The following is a 19,133-nucleotide window of genomic DNA, read 5'->3' as shown; positions in this document are numbered from 1 at the left end:
CCAACCTTTTTGGTGTATTGACGGAGTAAAACCAAACCTCCTTGTCCATCAATAAGTGATTTTAGGGTCACACAGATGGCTCGCTGTGGCCATCTCTCAAATATTGCATTTATAAAAGATGATGTCTTTTACTATTAAGTTTTATTTCATGATGTGTGTGTATGTCATTTTTTTCTGAAAAGAAAATACAAAAAAGAAGAAATAAGTTTTATTTAAAAAGAAATTGCTAAGAAATGAATGAATTTTTATCCTACTGTTGTGGTTACACTTAAAAAATTAAATGACAGATCCTTTGGTGGTGATAATTTCAATTATGGCGATGATTACTTCCGGCCAGTACAAGTTATTGATTATGGCAACAATGCTAATGCACCACCAAAAGTGATTGATTATGGACATAAACCAGTAACGGGTGGTGGTGGTGTTGCTGCTTCTAATGCTGACGATGTTGACTTTAGACCTATGAAAATAATCAATTATGATCATGCCTCCAAGCCTAATAATCCCAAAGGAGGAGGTGGTGGCAACAATTTTGGAGAGCAACAAGGTCGTGGAAATAAACGTGGTGGTAAAAATCGTCGAAATAAACGTAAGCCAAATCAACAACAACAGCAACAGCAAAATCGTGGAGATCAACCAGTTGACAAACAGCAACAACAACAAGCTGACAAATCAAACACCCAGTCAAACAATAATAATAACAAATTCAATCATAATCAAAAGGTAAGAATTAAAAGTTTTCGCATAAAACAAGAAAAAGAATCAACTAAAAGTATTTACTCTTATTATAGGGTGGTGATGAGCAGCATCAGCATATTGAAAACACTGCTAAGAATCAAGAAACTCAACAAAATCAAGAAGAACAACTTGAAGATATTTCCGATAATGAAGAGTGAGTGCAAATCAGCATTTTTCTAGGATTGACAAAAGAAACTAATGGATAGTAATGTTCTTTTCATTTTCCCACAGTTTACCCGATCAAATGGATGACGACTATGACCAGCAGCAACATAGTCCTGCTCCTCCACCACCACCACTATATAGTGGTAACTCGAGAAGTGTTGGACAATCGACTTCTATATTCCCCTCAACGGCCGAAGCCAATGAACATATTACCAAGATGACTGTTGATCATGTTCAAATGTCCATCCCGACAGTGGAGAATAATAATACAATATCAATTGAAGAGATTCTCCTACCACCGGGACGTGATACACGTCCGAAAAAGATTTGCATTATTTTACGTGGTCCACCCGGCAGTGGCAAATCGTATGTTGCCAAATTGATTAAAGAAAAAGAAAAGGAAATGAGCGGTAATAATCCCCGCGTCTTAAGCATTGACGATTATTTCTTAATTGAAAATGATTATGAAGAGAAATGCCCTAAAACTGGGAAAAAGGTAAGTTTTTGATGAAATGATGTATAATTCACAAAAGGAAAGCCGATTATTGGTCGGTAAAGAGGTTAAATATAAAGTGGTAACGACGTCAGATATTTGATTCTATTCCCTTGAATCAGTACCATGGCCATTGACGTTAAAACATTAGAGAGAAAAGAAACAAGTAAGAACGGCGTTAAGTTCGGCCGGGCCGAACTTGTTATATTTAGTTATAGTGGAATATTTAGTTTCCTTTCGTGTATGAAGAAGACTAAATACCAAATTTCATCAATTTCGGTAAAACAATTTGGCTAACCTTCAAAATACAGAAATTCGGGAGGTATCGTTCTATGGGGGCTGTATCAAAACGACAAATTTCTGGCGGAAAGTTTTTATACTCAAAGAAGACTAAATATTAAATTTCCGATATTTCGGCAAGAGAATGGGGCTAAAGCCTAAAAAATACCGAAGATCAAGAGGTACGCTATAGGGAGACGTTGACCTGTACTGATAATTCTCTTCTGGAATATTTTATAAACCCTTGGAAGACTAAATAACAAATTTCAGAAATTTCGGTGGGATATTGCACCTTACAAATACTAGGTATTCCTTTTGTGAAAAAACAATTCGCTTTCATAACCAAATTGGATTTTCATAAAACACCCCTTCAAATTTCATAACACCTTTTGTTACAGATACCGAAAAAGGAGATACTCTATGAATATGATAAAGATATGGAAGAAACCTATATGCAATATTTGATTAAATCATTTAAAAAGACAATTCTTGATAATTTCTATGATTTCATTGTTATTGACTGCAATAATAATTCATTGAGGACATTGAATGAATTTTATTGTCATGCCAAGGATTCTGGATATGTGGTAAGTGTTGTTTTATTGAGACAAATGGAGAGCCATTTCCATGGATCGATGGATATTATCATCATTCTCTAAAACTCCTAATATTTATGTTTCTTTTGGTGGGTGTGTGTGTGTGTGTTTTTGCTTTTTCTTTTCTTCTATTTTTTTGTTTGTTTTCTATAGCCGTATATTGTAGATTTACATTGTGATTTGGAAATTTGTCTTGAGAATAATGTCCATGAACGTACCGAGGCCGATATCAAGGAGATTCTTAACAATTGGAAACCCACACCCTTCCATTATATCAAGCTAGACATTGCCAGTTTAGTACAAAATGTTGTGGAAATGGAAGATGTTGAAGATATGCCAGTGGTAAATATGAACTAATTGAATAATAATAATTCTTTTTTACAGCATATTTTAAACAAATTTTATACATATGATTTTCCTTAGATTAGTTTAATATTGAAGTCGCCATTTCTAAAAAAACACACAATTTCTATGAAATGCTTATTTTTAAGTAATTATGGATTTGAAACTTTTAGGCAGTTCTCATATGTGAGGAATGATATTCTTGTTGAAGACAAGATTCTGTTGATCTTATATGATGATATTATAGCCTATATAGCTTTACAATATTTCTTGAATTATGTGATACAATTTCGATATTCTCTGAAATAGTTATAAGAACTGCTAGACATGCCATTCTTTTGAATGCCTTTAACATTATTTTAAGTCTATAAGTCTTATAGGTAATCAAAATGTACGTTCATACCAAATGCTATAATTACATTTAGCAACTGCTTTGAAAATACTTTAAGTCTATTTCAGCAGCATAAATGGATATACGCCAATGTTGAGTTGCAAGTAATTTTATAGTGACTGTTGGTTGGTTTGATTTGGCTAACATAGATGATAAAATGATGAGGTATTAAGAAATATTCCCTCGATCCTCATTTATCTATCACATCATATTCTTTTTTGTTAATTTGGACCTGTATTGTGATTGCTTTTCAAATGACAAAATGATCCTTTAACCATAGACAAGAAAATATGCACTTTTTTTAAATATATAATATATATAATACATAATACGTCTTAAGGTTTAAAATTAAGAATATTTTTGAACATAAATAACATATATTATTTCTCAGCTTCCTTCAAAACATTACATATTGTTTTGTTTTGATGTCGTTGTCCTTCACATCTGTGGTCTTCATGTATTTTCTGGCCTACTTCTTGTTCGACTGCCCTGATGTTACATTTAAGTGTTGGATGTACTTTGTTATCTTGGGGCCTAGATTATATAAAAATCGAGAATCACATAAAAAACAATAGTTTAATTCTGTCGCTTTCGTATTTATTTACACTTTTTTTTATTAGACACAGCTTTCTAGCTTAACACGCATTTTACACTTGTACTTAAAACAGGTGTTTTGAGAGTTTAAGTAATTTATTTGACAAATATTGTATGCAATTGACAACTTAAATGATGGTAGCCCATTGATTGGGGTTGGTAACAACATTTGTTGGCATAACCTATAGCCTTTGGAGAACCAGCGATTACATACCAACTCCAAAGAATAGAAAATTCTATATTCGGCGATTCTGGTGAAGTGTGTAGACATTGGTTGGTATATGGTTTTGAAAATATATACGGCTTCTATTACAATTAAAACAATCTTATTCACTGGATAAAAACGTACCGAGGTTGTTATCTTAACTTAATGGTAAAGTTTTATGACAATCCTGTACGAATCTAATTCGGCTCTTATCGTCATCATTTGGTAGATCTTTATTTTTGCATTGAAATTGCTTTTCCAATGGGGCCCAATGAGTACCCATCAAAATGTTTGCCTCCAAAGATGCAGTTAAATGATATGTACAAGTGATCTGGATGTGCATCAAATTATGCATTTTCACTGATGATTTTTACAAGAGCGTGACTACTGAAAGATGCACTCCAAAGCACTGCATTTTAACTAACCCTTTGGCACTGCATTTTAACTGACCCTTTGGCATTGCATTTCAACTAACCCTTTTGCACTGCATTTTAACTGACCCTCTGGCACTGCATTTTAACTGACCCTTTGGCATTGCATTTTAACTAACCCTTTGGGGTAGAATAGGAGGCAGTCCAAAGCACGTGTTTGGTACAGGCATTCTGCGGAAATTGTGCAAGCCATTACAAAATATGCCAGAACAAATAAAATGCATTTATTATTTGTGCAAAACAAAAATATTAACAACTTTATTACATTAACACAAATTATGAAAATTCTCCATTGAATTCAATCGCAAACATGCGTGTTTCCTCCGCTTGCATTTGTTCCAAGCTGAACTGTTTTTGCTTCATTTGCTAAATGGGTTGTCTTCCCATCACCAGTTAAGATTTCGACACGTACTCCAACAGCACTCCATTCGGAAATTTTCTTCTGGTGAGTTGCCGGAAAAATGTTCACAAATTAAATATTATTTAAATATTAATTATTATTTAGTTTGTATTAACAAATGTTTGGACATGTTAACACGATTATCTCTTTTTGGAAAATGAAAGCCGCTGCCTGTAGAGATGTACAATCTGATTTATGTACATATAGGGATCTCTAACAACTGCTAATAAAATGTAGCGAACGGAGTGCCTTTTTCACGACTCCGTTTGGACTGCATCCGGATGCTGTTAAATTGTGAGGAATTGGAGTGCCTTTTTCACGACTCCGTTGAACTGCATCCGGATGTTGTTAAAATGTGACAAGTGGATGTGATTCTTTGGATTGCATCCAAATGCGGTTAAAATGTGAGGATTGGAGTGCCTTTTTCACGACTCCGTTTGAACGGCATCAAAACATGCCGTGATAGAAGCAGTCTACATTGCACTACTTCCAATTTATTTTGCTGGGTAAGTACTAGAATTTGTACATTTAGTAGTTGCGCAGTCTTCGCGAAGAAACTTTACCGAACATCTTTAAACAAAGCCGGTAACCGACGTCTACTGTGATCAACTCGCCCACCTGTTTAAAGAAAGCATTTTTAGTCCCAATAATGTGAACAACAATGCTGAAATCCTGAGAAAAATGCACTAGAGGAGGAGAAAAAGAAAGACAGCATACCTGAGACACATTATGAGAAACCTCAAATACAAATTGCCGCAAATTTAACCAGTAAAATTTTATGGAAGTGAAAGATCAGATTTTTTCCGCAACATTAGAATCAATTCTATGAATACTAAGTACAATTCGGATGTTTTCATCAACATTTGAATCAACTCCAGGAATACTAAATATGGTGCAATCAATAAGAATAATTTCTATGCCATGCCAAACGGATTTTCTAGATGACCTGACAAGAGAGAGACAGAGATGCCTTTGCAGCTATTCTGAAAAAATATTTGAATTTATAAAATCTTAAACAAATAATTAATTTTTGTAATATTGTTTTGGTCTCTTTTTATTCGAAAGACGAATTGGCAAATAAAGAGAAAGAATGTGAAAACGGAATGGTCCGCTGTCGTCATACAAACTGCCGCAAAATCTATGCTCGGTTGCCATAGGCTGAAGAGAAGAACCACATCATATAGGAAAACCGCGGAGAGAGAAAACAACAACTTATTTCGTTTTTACCAGAAATTTAAACGCCCAACATAGGCTTTTCCTGCAGCACACCCTCCAGGCAAAATTGAAACTGGTAACTGATAGTGTGCTGCGATTCTGGATTTCAAAAAGCAACAATCGAAATCAATCGTCAAAGATCGTCAACATAGTCCAAAACTAGGTTTGGTTACTACTTAATGTGAATTTTTCTCTTATAGTTATGACAATGAGACTGATATACAACACAAAGCAGTAAAGCTAATTTAATCTCACTTAAATATCGCCATGAAAAGCTTTCACCAGATGAGAGTTTTCCCTATGGCTATAGAGTTTGCAACAAATCTCAAACTACAAAGTATTATTATGTGTATTATGAGAAATGAAAATAATTTCAACAAAAACCAATGGTTGTTGTGTATTTATTTCCATATTTTGTTGCTTCAAATTTTGAAGAAACAAAATGTTAAACAGTGGGTATTGAAATTGATTACTACGAGCGGAGGCAGAGAATACTATAGTTTCGGAAGCAGCCAAACTTCCTCATCAGTTCTCTTAACCGCTGACTCTGTATCGATAAACAGGTCAATAAGAGTGACCAGAAAATTAAACAGAACGAGAAATTTTCTGTATCCTCCTAAATCTGTTGACCGCACAATTGAGTCAGAATAATCAAAATCATATACCCACTACTGTTTTTATGCTGTCTTTGCATCGCAAAGAAGACAAGCATAAGTAGTGTTGTTTGCAGTAAGCAGAGATCACAACAAAATGTTGTGACAAATACAAAGCCAACAAAAACCAATGGTGTAAATACACATACCATCTTTGAGATATCAAGAGGAATCAGATATCAAGGGGAATCAAGTGGCCAGAACATAAAAAAACCTGGAACATTAAAAAACGCCACCGAACCCTGTGAAAAATAGTCATGTTTACTGGCACGAAGAAATAGTAACAAGGCTTTCTCATGCCATTAAGATAATTAAGTAAACTGATGTTTGTACTCTCATTGCGCCAGACCCCCTAAATGTATTTCTCATTGATCTTATAGCTAGAAAAAAACACAAAGATCCATCACTAAGTCAACTCCATAGACTGCGGGTGTATGCTGAATGTTGATCGGTGGATCAATAATTCCGACCACCAATAACCCTAAGTATAAGCGGTCATATTTGATAGCTCGATTAGAAGTAAGCACAAAGTCCTCGAAACCGTAGACTGCAGCACTTGGAGAGAAGATAAGGAGAATTTGATGACTTTTATAACGCGATAACCTTTCTGTAGTGAGCTATCTGACGCTAGTGTGGCTCACCAAAAACCACCACAAGTAGCCGGAAAACCACCAACTTGGCATCCCTGCATAAAACCTTCGTATTATACATTTTGGAACCAGTCTATCAAGAAATTACCACCAGTTGAGCGCGTTTTCATGTGTGTGTTTTTTCGAATGTCTTCTCACGAGGCAACAAATAAAGATTGGCGATGTTTGGATGCAATGGCCAGGTTTTATTCCAAATCAGTATATAGTACTCCAAACATGAGCTCCGAAACATCGACTGCTATTCCGGATAGCAGAAACTAAACTAAGGAGAAAAGTACAAAGGTACTTTCGTTACAAACATTTATTTGAAAATAATATAATTGCAAACAGGGTTTTTTTATGGATTTTTCTATATCAGTGGTGCTCAAATATTTTATGCATTAGACTGAGAGCGTCTTTCCTTTGCTAAACAACGGCAGATGAAAATGAAGAGAGTGTTGGTGTTGTACATCCGATAACGTATATGGGCGATCATAGCTGTTATATATTTTTTACCTTAATGTTCACATTTCTTAGTAGATCAAGTATTTGTTTTGTTAAACAAATTTAACAGTTTGGTGTCAAATAGTCGTCTCCTATGTCCACTAAAATGAAAAGAATAAATTTAAATAAAAAAAATAAAATAAAAAATTGTAGTCGTAATTATTTTGATTTTGAGCTAGAGTGAACACCAACAATGTAAAAAAAAATAGAGAAAAGTTTTTATTTCGCTGAAACAATAGGAGGATGCAGTACAAATAACATCCAAGAAAAACAGCAACAAAAACAACCAGTAATAAAGTCGGGCGGGACCGACTATATGATACCCTTCACCATTGTGAATATGTAAAATATATATGGGAAGTACATCAAAATCTCTACCGATTTCGATATAATTTGGCACATTTCATCGAAATCGGAGGGCGGAGGTAAGGAAGACTATAGTTTCAGTTGTCACCAAACAACTTCATCAGTTCCCTTTGCCACCGACTCTGCATCGATAAACAGGTCAATAAGCCCATCCAGCAAATTAAACAAAATGAGAAATTTGCTGTATGGCCGGCCCCAAAGCTGATTACCCTACAAATGAGTCCAACTAAAGAAATTCATATCCACCACTGTCTTTATGTCGTCTTTGCTTTGCAAAGAATGCGAATGTTGATTCAATAAGCTGGGATAAACAAGGAGAAAGTTGATGTTTTTGCTTTACACATTGATCAACAGGACGTGATGATACCTATTATTGTTGTTGGCGTTTTTATTGTTGGACTGCAGAATTTTACATCTTTTATATTTATTTCAGACAAAGTCCTGTAAAACATTTTGTTGTTATTTAAATGTTTGAATACAACAAAATATGGACTCGAGCTGAAATAAACACAAAAATGTAAAATTCTGCAGTCCAACACAAAAAACGCAAACATTATATTATGTGGATAAATCTTGTCCAGGTGGTGAAACAACAACATGAATCATCTTCAAGATAGGCCGACTTTTAAAATATTTTATGTCCAAATATAAGTGTTGTATGTTATGTATAACCCAGCAAAATGTTTATAGCCAAAAAGTAGCTAAATCATGAGTGCAAGTGATTCCGGAGAAGTCATGATTAGTACAAGGCCTTTCTTTGATCAGTGAGTATGTTGTCTATTCGATTCTAAATCACGTCTTTTGTATTACTCTATGGAAGGTAACAAATAAGTATTTGTTAATATTGTTTTTTGAGTATTTATGAAATGAATTCACTAGTACATGTAACAAACAGGTAAAGATGAAGAACCGGCTGTATATGTCATGACTCTCGGTGAAATGCTTCGGGGAGAAGCGTTAAAGTACCACTTAATTTTGAAGTAGTTAAATTTTATTTTGCTGGGAAGTGTTGCCTTTACCTAAAATATATAAAACTACGAGAACGTTGGCAGAGGGCACTACGATCATGAAGCTCACTTATAGCAGATGAGGTCATTTATAAAAACTTTAATTATTGTTTCATTGTTTAACATAGAATTATATATAAGTAGTGAGAATGTTAGATTAAGACATATTTCATTTTTCAAAGCATTGTCGAAAAGAGAATTCAAAAGATGGAGGTATGTATGTCATACTACCTTACAAGGTCAAAAATATTTCCTGTTTTAAATAACTTGCTCAATTTTAATTCAATATACCACAATGTACAAATTTGTTTTTTTTTTAGTTTGATTAAATAATAAAAATTAATAGTACTTTGTTCTTTCGAAACTACATGAAAAAATGATTTTAATATTATTGTAGTAGCATAAGATAATTGATATGTTTTATACTGAAATCTAGTTGTAAGTCATAACATATATAAGGTTACTACGTGGTTTTCACAATTAGCAATTGTCAATTTCTTTATCTACAAAGATTTTAATAGAACCTGCAACAGCATTTAACTAACATCTATACTTGTAGTCGTATGACATTGCTGATACCACAAAATGACAGGACTTGGAAAAGATAACTTTCCGAGTTCTAAGAAAAAATCTATGATCACATGTTTAAAGCCAATCTATCAAGAGACCAACAATGTACATATCCTCTCACAACTATGACATGGCACGAAAAGAATTTCATCGAAAACACATTCTTAGATATCCCATTATTTGAGATTTCACAAAGTACATCGCTGAAATAATATAAAAAGTCCTATTCTTTAATATTTTTAAGTATCTGCTTAACTATAATTTTGTTAACTTTTGCAAAGAAACTAATAGGAAAATCATATGTCTTTGAAATGAAAGAAATTTATAATTAATATTTTCTTAATTAAGAAACAACTTTTTTTCTTCCCGAAGTGAAATTACATCTTAAGCTTCAAAAGTATTGTACAATGAAATTAAATTTAATATTTTTTATATATTCTTTGTATGATTTGGTAAAATGTGAATTTTCTTTTTTGTAGGACAATAATACGGTGAGCGAAAATACTGATAGCCAAACGGCCGCAGATGAAAATGATAAGGAATCAGGAACAGCTGATGCAAATGATGATAATGCAAAAGATTCCCAAGGCGGCGATAATGGAGGCGATGAGGAAGATGACAGCAATGACTCCACAGAAAATGTAAGTTATTAACATGTCAATACTAAAAAAACACCTTTTGATTGTAAGTGAATTTGTTATAATGCTTTAGATTAAAAGGGGTGAAAACGTTGCTTCAGTGGCTCTATATGTTTGTAATTATGTATGTTAAGTCTATTTTTCTATAGGTCACATTTGCTAAGTTCTAAGTTCAATTTCGTCATATTCGAGTCTACTTCCTGAGTCTACTATGCCTATGCAAATGTATTTATAGCTGGGCCGTTCTCCATTGAAAAGACAGCGAAATTGTATATATACGAGGTGAATTAGAAAACTTTGTGGTCTAGGTAACACGCAGGGTCGCCCGGTGTCATTTGACATTTTTAAGGGGTTACCCCTATTTTTGCAGGCCAAAAAATTCATTTTCATGAATTTTTTCCAAGAAACTATTGATATTTTTAAGTAGATCTTTTTTCTATCTGAAAGACCACATCTTAAACTACTTCTGGAATTTTTGTTGTTGAAAAATATTGCATAGTCTTGTGGTAAATGGCTACCTGCGAAACCCTTTTTTTTTGTAAAACCATTTTGCGGTGCCAACGATATCTCGAAAATGGATGGGCCGATCTTCGTTTATTTTTGTGGGCGTTTTAAGAACATAATAATCTTGTCTTTAAGCGATACAAAATTTTAAAAAAATCGATTAAAAAAATTTTGATCTGTCAAAGTTAACATTTCGTTTTTAACCGACTTCAAAAATGCAATTTCGAGAAACACGCGTTTAAAGTCACAATAAATTGTTCCCTTCCAATCCTCATACCTCAGGCAATTTTGTTCAGACTTTGATAATCACGGCAAGAGTGCATCGATCAAATTAAATCTTTGTATGTCGATAAAGTACCGACACTCGACAAAAAGCGAAGGTCGTGAGTGTAGCCCAAAATCGGATGTTGTGCCAGAAAAAAATAAAGCCGTGCGTGAACGGATAACGCAAGATACCGTGAAATAGAGGAATCCTTGGCTGAAAAAATGGATTTTTCTCGCTAGATCCAGCAAATTTGGACAATCGCTCAAAAAAGGTTTTGTGGATTGGTGTAAAGAAATTGTGAATAAAAACAATCGCGGTGCTTCAAACGACATTTATAGGATCCAACGAAACAAAATCCAACAAATCCAACGAAACTTGTTCATGGAAGAGACCTTCGAAGCAAATGGTCGTCTGTTTCTTCGGCAAAACCGACCGTGTGACGACTATACGGCTTGAGAAATGTAGGACGGTTAATTCTGAGTGTTACACTCCAATTTGTTTGCCTGAAGTCTCCTGAGAAATGCGAAACACGAACAAGAGAAGACGAATCGTTCTGCATCATGACAATGCGAGCAGTCACACATCGATTCAAACCAGCGCACACTGGTCGAAATCACTCATCTAGCGGCGCTAAAGTCAAAAAATCGAACTATAATATTGCGAAATATTTTCCATTGCATCGATTACAGACACTTTGCATACAAAGATTTTGTTTTTTCATTTTTGTTGTTGTAAATATTCACTCAGTTATTCACTATCAAATACAAGAATTTTTGTTGCAACAAATTTTTTTAAAATTGTTGCAAAAAAATTAACTTCATACTTATTTTAATATTAAATAAATTCGTAATGAAACTGGACAAGATTTATTTTTAATTAATAGCAGAGGGTGTGATTTAAATTATAAAAATTAGTTTGGGGTCTGGAGGTACTTAGTTATATAGCAATAAATTTTCAAAAAATTAAATTGTTTAGTGTTTTTATGGGTTGCACGCGATTGTTCCATAGAGTGCATCTTGTAAACTTGGCCGAACTTAGGTTCGATTATTTTTTGGGGAATGAAATTGGACTCTCCGGAAACGGAATAACCACATAAGGGCTGCAAATATTTGCAAATCTTTTGTTGACTGCATTTTTAAAATAAGGGATTTTGCATGAAATTCATACAAATTTAGCTGTGCATTTGTATGGGAGCTAAATCAAAATATTAACCTACCTTGAGAAATGTTTGCAAGGAGGAGTTCTACCCCCGGAGACAATATAATACCATATTGTAGCTAAATATGTTATTAAATATGGGATAACAAGTAAAAATTCAACGAATCGGGGGTACCATAAAAGGGGCTACATCGAAACATAAATCCGTGTTGAAAATGTTTTGTAAGAAGATTTTATACGTAGTGAGAACACGGAATGCAAAATTACAGCAAAGTTGGTTTAAAAATGTGGTCATGATATTCAAAATACCTTAAATTGAGAGGTACGGTACATGGGGGCTATATCAAAACGTGCACCTATGTCCATAATTTTTGGTGAAAATATTTTGTGACCACTAGGAACCCTAAGTACCAAATTACAGGTAATTTGCTACGAAATTGTGGCTTAAATCCTCAAAATACCGAAAATCTTAAGGTACCGTTATATGGGGGCTATACCAAAACATCAGCCGATATTGTTCATATTTGGCACATTATTACCCACAGGTACATGCTGAGTTTGTGCCAAATTTCAGTGACGTATCTCAATTCGTTTGCATGTTATTAATTTCGCGCCGCTAGATCATTGCTTTCGACCACAGTGCATCGCCTGTTTGACCTGACAAAACGTGGAATTGATTGGTCATGCGCCGTATAGGCAGCACATCGAGAAAAAAAGCGTCAACGATTTTCGTCGCCAGAAGATTCTGTAAAAGCTTTCCAAAACCATGTTTTGGAGGTGTCTCAATCAAGCCACTGTAAACAACCAAACACATGGTCGTATGTCAAAATGTCCTGAGTACGCTTAGGCTAAAAACTGCCAAACCCGAAGTGGGGTCGGAGAAATGCATTTACGACTGTCCCTAGATGGGGTGATATCTCCGGAAATGTTTAATCTCCACCTTTCCTGTAGATGGTCTACTAAAGGCATAAGAAGGCACCCTGTTGAAGTTCTCAAGGCGGCATTTTGACAGGTTAGAATATTTTTCCATCGCTTTGCACTTTTATTCACGGACCACACTGGCGCCGCATAGCTTACAACAACAAGGTTTCTTTATCTGCATCCCAAGTACTGCCGGCTAGAGACTTGAGGATCTTTTTCCTACATCTCAGATTGTCGCAAATAGCGGTGGCATGCGCTCCATGTGTGAAGGTACCTGACGCCAATGTTGTACATTTATCCGTAAACCATACGTCAATGGCAATGCCGTCTAGAGGGGGATGCAGGAGAGGTATAGGTTAAACAGATCCGGAGATATAACCCCAGCGAAATCCCTGCTTCATTCTACGGGGCTTGGATTACTGAACTCCACGCACGACTGTCGTCCAAACATACATATAATTGATTATCCAACGTTTCAAACTTGGCCGGAGAGTAATCTGCTCGATGTCCTCAAACAGTGTGGAGTGCTTGACAGCATCAAAGATTTTTTATAAGCCGAGCGCCACCATAACTGTTCGTCGATTAATATGTGTAGATATGGTGTGCAGTGCTGTTGTCGTGCAGTGCTGCTTACGGAATCCATGCTGATGATCGGCAACTTGTTAGCTATTTCTGGCGCTGGGGAGGATCGAGGCCTCAAGAGTCTTTGCTAGGGGCGACAAAAGAGAAATCGGCCTGTACGATTCATCATTACTGGCATCCAGGAGCGAACACAGTCATTCATTTTGGATTAAGAAGAAGCATCTTAAAAAATTTTATGAACAATTTTCATTCCAGGGGGAGGGGGTGGGTGTTGGGCCCACATGCCCCCCACCTTGCCTGGCTCCAATGGCGCGACCACCCTCTCCATTTTCCAGGGAATTATGTGGATATCTAGTGACAGGTTGAGAACTTAGGTGAGACACTCGTCCAGCTGTTTCACCATTACCACCCAGCAAAAAGTTTGCCTCCAAAGAGGCAGTTAAATGATATGTACAAGTGATCTGGAAGTGCATCAAATTATGCATTTTCACTCATGATTTTTACAAGAGCGTGACTACGGAAAGAGGCACTACATTGCACCGCATTTTAACTGACCCTTTGGCATTGCATTTTAACTGAACCTTTGGCACCGCATTTTAACTGAACCTTTGGCATTGCATTTTAACTAACCCTTTGGGGTAGAATAGGAGGCAATCCAAAGCACGTGTTTTGATACAGGCATTCTGCGGAAATTGTGCAAGCCATTACAAAATATGCCAGAACAAATAAAATGCATTATTTGTGTAAAACAAAAATATTAAGAACTTTATTACATTAACACAAATTATGAAAATTCTCCATTGAATTCAATCGCAAACATGCGTGTTTCCTCTTCTCTCCATTTAATCCAAGCTGAACTGTTTTTGCTTCATCTGCTAAATGGATTGTCTTCCCATCACCAGTTATGATTTCGACATGTATTCCAACAGCACTCCATTCGGAAATTTTCTCCTCGTGAGTTACCGGAAAATGTTCACAAATTAAATATTTTTTATTTTGCATTAACAAATGTTTGGAAATGTTAACACGCTTATCTCTTTTTGGAAAATCTATTCCGCTGCCTGTAGATACCCAGCAAAAAGTTTGCCTCCAAAGAGGCAGTTAAATGATATGTACAAGTGATCTGGAAGTGCATCAAATTATGCATTTTCACTCATGATATTTATAAGAGCGTGACTACGGAAAGAGGCACTCCCTTGCACTGCATTTTAACTGACCCTTTGGCACTGCATTTTTACTGACCCTCTGGCACTGCATTTTAACTGACCCTTTGGCATTGCATTTTAACTAACCCTTTGGGGTAGAATAGGAGGCAGTCCAAAGCACGTGTTTTGATACAGGCATTCTGCGGAAATTGTGCAAGCCATTACAAAATATGCCAGAACAAATAAAATGCATTATTTGTGTAAAACAAAAATATTAAGAACTTTATTACATTAACACAAATTATGAAAATTCTCCATTGAATTCAATCGCAAACATGCGTGTTTCATCCGCTCTCCATTTGTTCCAAGCTGAACAGTTTTTGCTTCATTTGCTAAATGGGTTGTCTTCTCATCACCAGTTAAGATTTCGGCATGTACTCCAACAGCACTCCATTCGGATATTTTCTTCTCTTGAGTTACCAGAAAAATGTTCACAAATTAAATATTATTTAGTTTGTATTAACAAATGTTTGGAAATGTTAACACGCTTATCTCTTTTTGTAAAATATATACCGCTGCCTGTAGAGATGTACAAACTGATTTATGTACATGTAGGGATCTCTAACAACTGCTAATAAAATGTAGCGAACGGAGTGCCTTTTTCACGACTCCGCTTGGACTGCATCCGGATGCTGTTAAATTGTGAGGAATTGGAGTGCCTTTTTCACGACTCCGCTGAACCGCATCCGGATGTTGTTAAAATGTGACAAGTGGATGTGATTCTTTGGATTGCATCCAAATGCGGTTAAAATGTGAGGACTGGAGTGCCTTTTTCATGACTCCGGTTGAACTGCATAAAAACATGCCGTGACAGAACTAATCCACATTGCACTACTTCCAATTTATTTTGCTGGGTATGTACAAACTGATTTAAGTACATGTAGGGATCTCTAACAACTGCTAATAAAATGTAGCGAATGGAGTGCCTTTTTCACGACTCCGTTTGGACTGCATCCGGATGCTGTTAAATTGTGGGGAATTGGAGTGCCTTTTTCACGACTCCGCTGAACTGCATCCGGATGTTGTTAAAATGTGACAATTGGATGTGATTCTTTGGATTGCATCCAAATGCGGTTAAAATGTGAGGACTGGAGTGCCTTTTTCACGACTCCGGTTGAACTGCATCAAAACATGCCGTGACAGAACTAGTCCACATTGCACTACTTCCAATTTATTTTGCTGGGCATGGAGATTCCGTGAGGGCCTAATGTTTTGGATAATTTAGAATTCCTGATGACATTTGCAACATTATCCATCCATTGTACATTTTGGTTGTTTATTCTCGACAGGAAGAGATCTAATGCGACGCAATATTCTTCTCTTCGATCTGTCACTCCTGGATGCTCGACAAACTGTCGATTAAAATAACTTTCGCACCCCTTCGAATCAGTTACCGTAAGGTCGCCAAGAGTGACTGAGGTCATGTCTTCCTTCTTTCCAAGGTTTGAGAGTGACTTAACAGTTGCCCACAATTCACTTATACCCGGCTCCAATGTTACAAAATCTCGGATATTTTAACCACTTTTTCCGCATATGCTCACCAACCAACCTGTTAACTTTCCAATTCATCACGCTCATTTGCTAATGCCGTCGCGTCTGCTGGTAAATTTGGTCTCATTTCGGGTATTCGACCAGCAGGTATATGGCGAACGGCTGTAGCAGTGATGTCTCGGAGCGTCCTTTCTGCTATCCAAACATCAGAAGGGTTGCAACTAGGCCAATTAGCTTTCAATTAATGGCAAAAGTGCGGAGTTCAGAGGTTGATCATATCACTTCTAATTTACTTGGACAACATTTGGAAACTGTTCTATTGACATCGGCATAGAAAATCTGCGTTTCTTAAAGGTGCCTTCACTTCTTAAGCTTTAGATCCACATCAACTCAACATTTTAAACATTATTATAGATCTGAAAATGTTAGGAATATCTGTTCAGCACTTTTCAACTTCATTAGGATGAAACAAACATTTTTCTGTTCTATTTATATACAAAGATTTTGAATTCCACGATTTTATTTATCCCAATAAAATTTGTCTTCTTTACAGTGCGGATTTTTGAAAAGCAAATGGGAAACAGATACAACCACCGAGAATTTAGGTAAGTTCCTGTTGAGAGGTTTTAATTTGCAAATTAATAATTCGAATTGTTATTGTATTTCAGCTCGTTTGGATGGTACAAGTAAATTGAATATGAAACGGAAGCCAACTATGGAAGAATATTTACAAACGGACGAATGGGAACCAGTGCCAAGTAAGAGCAAAGGCAAAAAGAGGGTAAGTGTTGCTAATATTGTTTTATCTACAATTGACAAGAAGAAGTGAAAATGTTTTATGAGCATTGAACAAAATTTCAATGGCATACAATTGTAAATAGCGAACGTGGGATTTACCAACTAAGTTCTATTGTTCTGAATATACATATATCAAAATTTATGATAATCAACAAATACCCGTCCTTTTTGTCTTTTTTTCGTAGGTACGTTGGGCAGACATTGAGGAGAAACGTGAACAAGAAAAAATGCGCGCTGTTGGTTTTGTTGTTGGTCAAACTGACTGGAAGCGTATGATGGATCCAAATGCTGCCAAACGAGCTCTCAATAAAACCAAGTATATTGAACGTGTCAATAAGCAAAGGCGTTAAACCAACCACATACTGGCAGCTCTCAAATTTTCATACATCCCATAGTGTTTAATTGTGCGTTCTTACGATTTTTTTCGTAAAACTTCAAAACAAATCTAATCCTATTTAAATTTAAAAAATAAGCGCTCAGCATCATAAATGCTCTTCATGAGAAATTAAATTCTAGAAAACAACAACAAAACGTGATGTTCAATGTAATAATATTTTTATCTCAAGATATCCATATTACGCGTACATACATAGAATATTATTAATAAGACTTTTAAACAATAGAATTACAATTAATATGAAATAATTATAAACATTTACGCAATGCACGTATACTTGAAACAAAATGCATTTTTTTTTTGAAATTTTGCCTGTTAGGGCGAAGATCATTTTTTTAATGATTTTATTAATTTTCTCGTTTAGAGTTAAGCTTAATGATCTGAAATTATTTGCAAGTGAAAAAGGAAAGCCATGGACTCGAACCCACATAGTCACCAAATTACGTTACCTGGTTTCATTGGTGGTAAAGCAAATCTTCGGACGTATCGACTATGTAATGGCTTCTCTGTCCTAGAACTTATCGTTTTTCAAATGCAAATGTGTTTTTATACATTAACGGATATTTGGCCGTTGAAATGTATTTTCTTCACAACAACCGCTTTTTGCGATGCCTTTGAAGTTATGAGTTTTGGCTTTGAACGCTAACACGCCGTGACAACATTTTTTTGATATGTTTTCAAGGACGTGGGTTCAAATCCCAGCCGGGCTCAGCCTATTTTTTATTTTTTTTTTTGAAATTTTGCCTGTTAGGGCGAAGATCATTTTTTTAATGATTTTATTAATTTTCTCGTTTAGAGTTAAGCTTAATGATCTGAAATTATTTGCAAGTGAAAAAGGAAAGCCATGGACTCGAACCCACATAGTCACCAAATTACGTAACCTGGTTTCATTGGTGGTAAAGCAAATCTTCGGACGTATCGACTATGTAATGGCTTCTCTGTCCTAGAACTTATCGTTTTTCAAATGCAAATGTGTTTTTATACATTAACGGATATTTGGCCGTTGAAATGTATTTTCTTCACAACAACCGCTTTTTGCGATGCCTTTGAAGTTATGAGTTTTGGCTTTGAACGCTAACACGCCGTGACAACATTTTTTTGATATGTTTTCAAGGACGTGGGTTCAAATCCCAGCCGGGCTCAGCCTATTTTTTATTTTTTCTTTTTTTTTGAAATTTTGCCTGTTAGGGCGAAGATCATTTTTTTAATGATTTTATTAATTTTCTCGTTTAGAGTTAAGCTTAATGATTGCCCTTGGAATACTTTTCGAGGAATCAGCTAATGGAGAAAAGGTTATAATGGTGTAAAATGTATATTTCTATATAGAGTCAATAGGAATTAATTATATGATTATTTATGGTTATGCTAACACAGGACCCTTGGCTTTGCAGGAGAACTGTGAATTTACTTTAAAATGCTGACACCAAGTTCTGGCGTCAACGGTAAGATTCAAGCAAATTGTTCCAAAGGTTCGGCTAGGTTAAGGGACACGTAGCTATCATAAATTAACAACTACTTTACTCGAAGACCTTGTGATCGATTGTGTTCATCCTGAAAAGTATTGAAAAAAGGTAAGGTTAAGGTAAGTAGTTAAAT

The 19,133-nt window shown here is 35.5% G+C and overlaps 1 protein-coding gene across 2 annotated transcripts in view; it reads left to right on the top strand.

Moving 5' to 3' along the window:
• Positions 1 to 17,825, top strand: part of ZAP3 — a 42,883-nt gene extending 25,058 nt beyond the window's left edge. For both annotated transcript variants that reach the window (XM_073973966.1, XM_073973965.1), the window contains 9 exons: positions 288 to 723; positions 792 to 892; positions 970 to 1,399; positions 2,074 to 2,262; positions 2,425 to 2,613; positions 10,058 to 10,219; positions 16,896 to 16,947; positions 17,011 to 17,123; positions 17,326 to 17,825. In XM_073973966.1, the coding sequence (XP_073830067.1) occupies positions 288 to 723; positions 792 to 892; positions 970 to 1,399; positions 2,074 to 2,262; positions 2,425 to 2,613; positions 10,058 to 10,219; positions 16,896 to 16,947; positions 17,011 to 17,123; positions 17,326 to 17,490 (1,837 nt within the window). In that variant the 3' untranslated portion in view covers positions 17,491 to 17,825. The remainder of the gene's footprint in view (positions 1 to 287; positions 724 to 791; positions 893 to 969; positions 1,400 to 2,073; positions 2,263 to 2,424; positions 2,614 to 10,057; positions 10,220 to 16,895; positions 16,948 to 17,010; positions 17,124 to 17,325) is intronic.
• The last annotated feature ends 1,308 nt before the right edge of the window (positions 17,826 to 19,133 follow it).

The sequence above is a fragment of the Musca autumnalis genome, unplaced genomic scaffold (assembly GCF_047663935.1).
Source record: "Musca autumnalis isolate F117 unplaced genomic scaffold, ASM4766393v1 scaffold_3, whole genome shotgun sequence".
Classification (NCBI taxonomy): Eukaryota; Metazoa; Arthropoda; class Insecta; order Diptera; family Muscidae; genus Musca; species Musca autumnalis.
The sequence above is the reverse complement of the archived record's forward strand: the minus strand, read 5'-3'. Positions and strand labels throughout refer to the sequence as shown.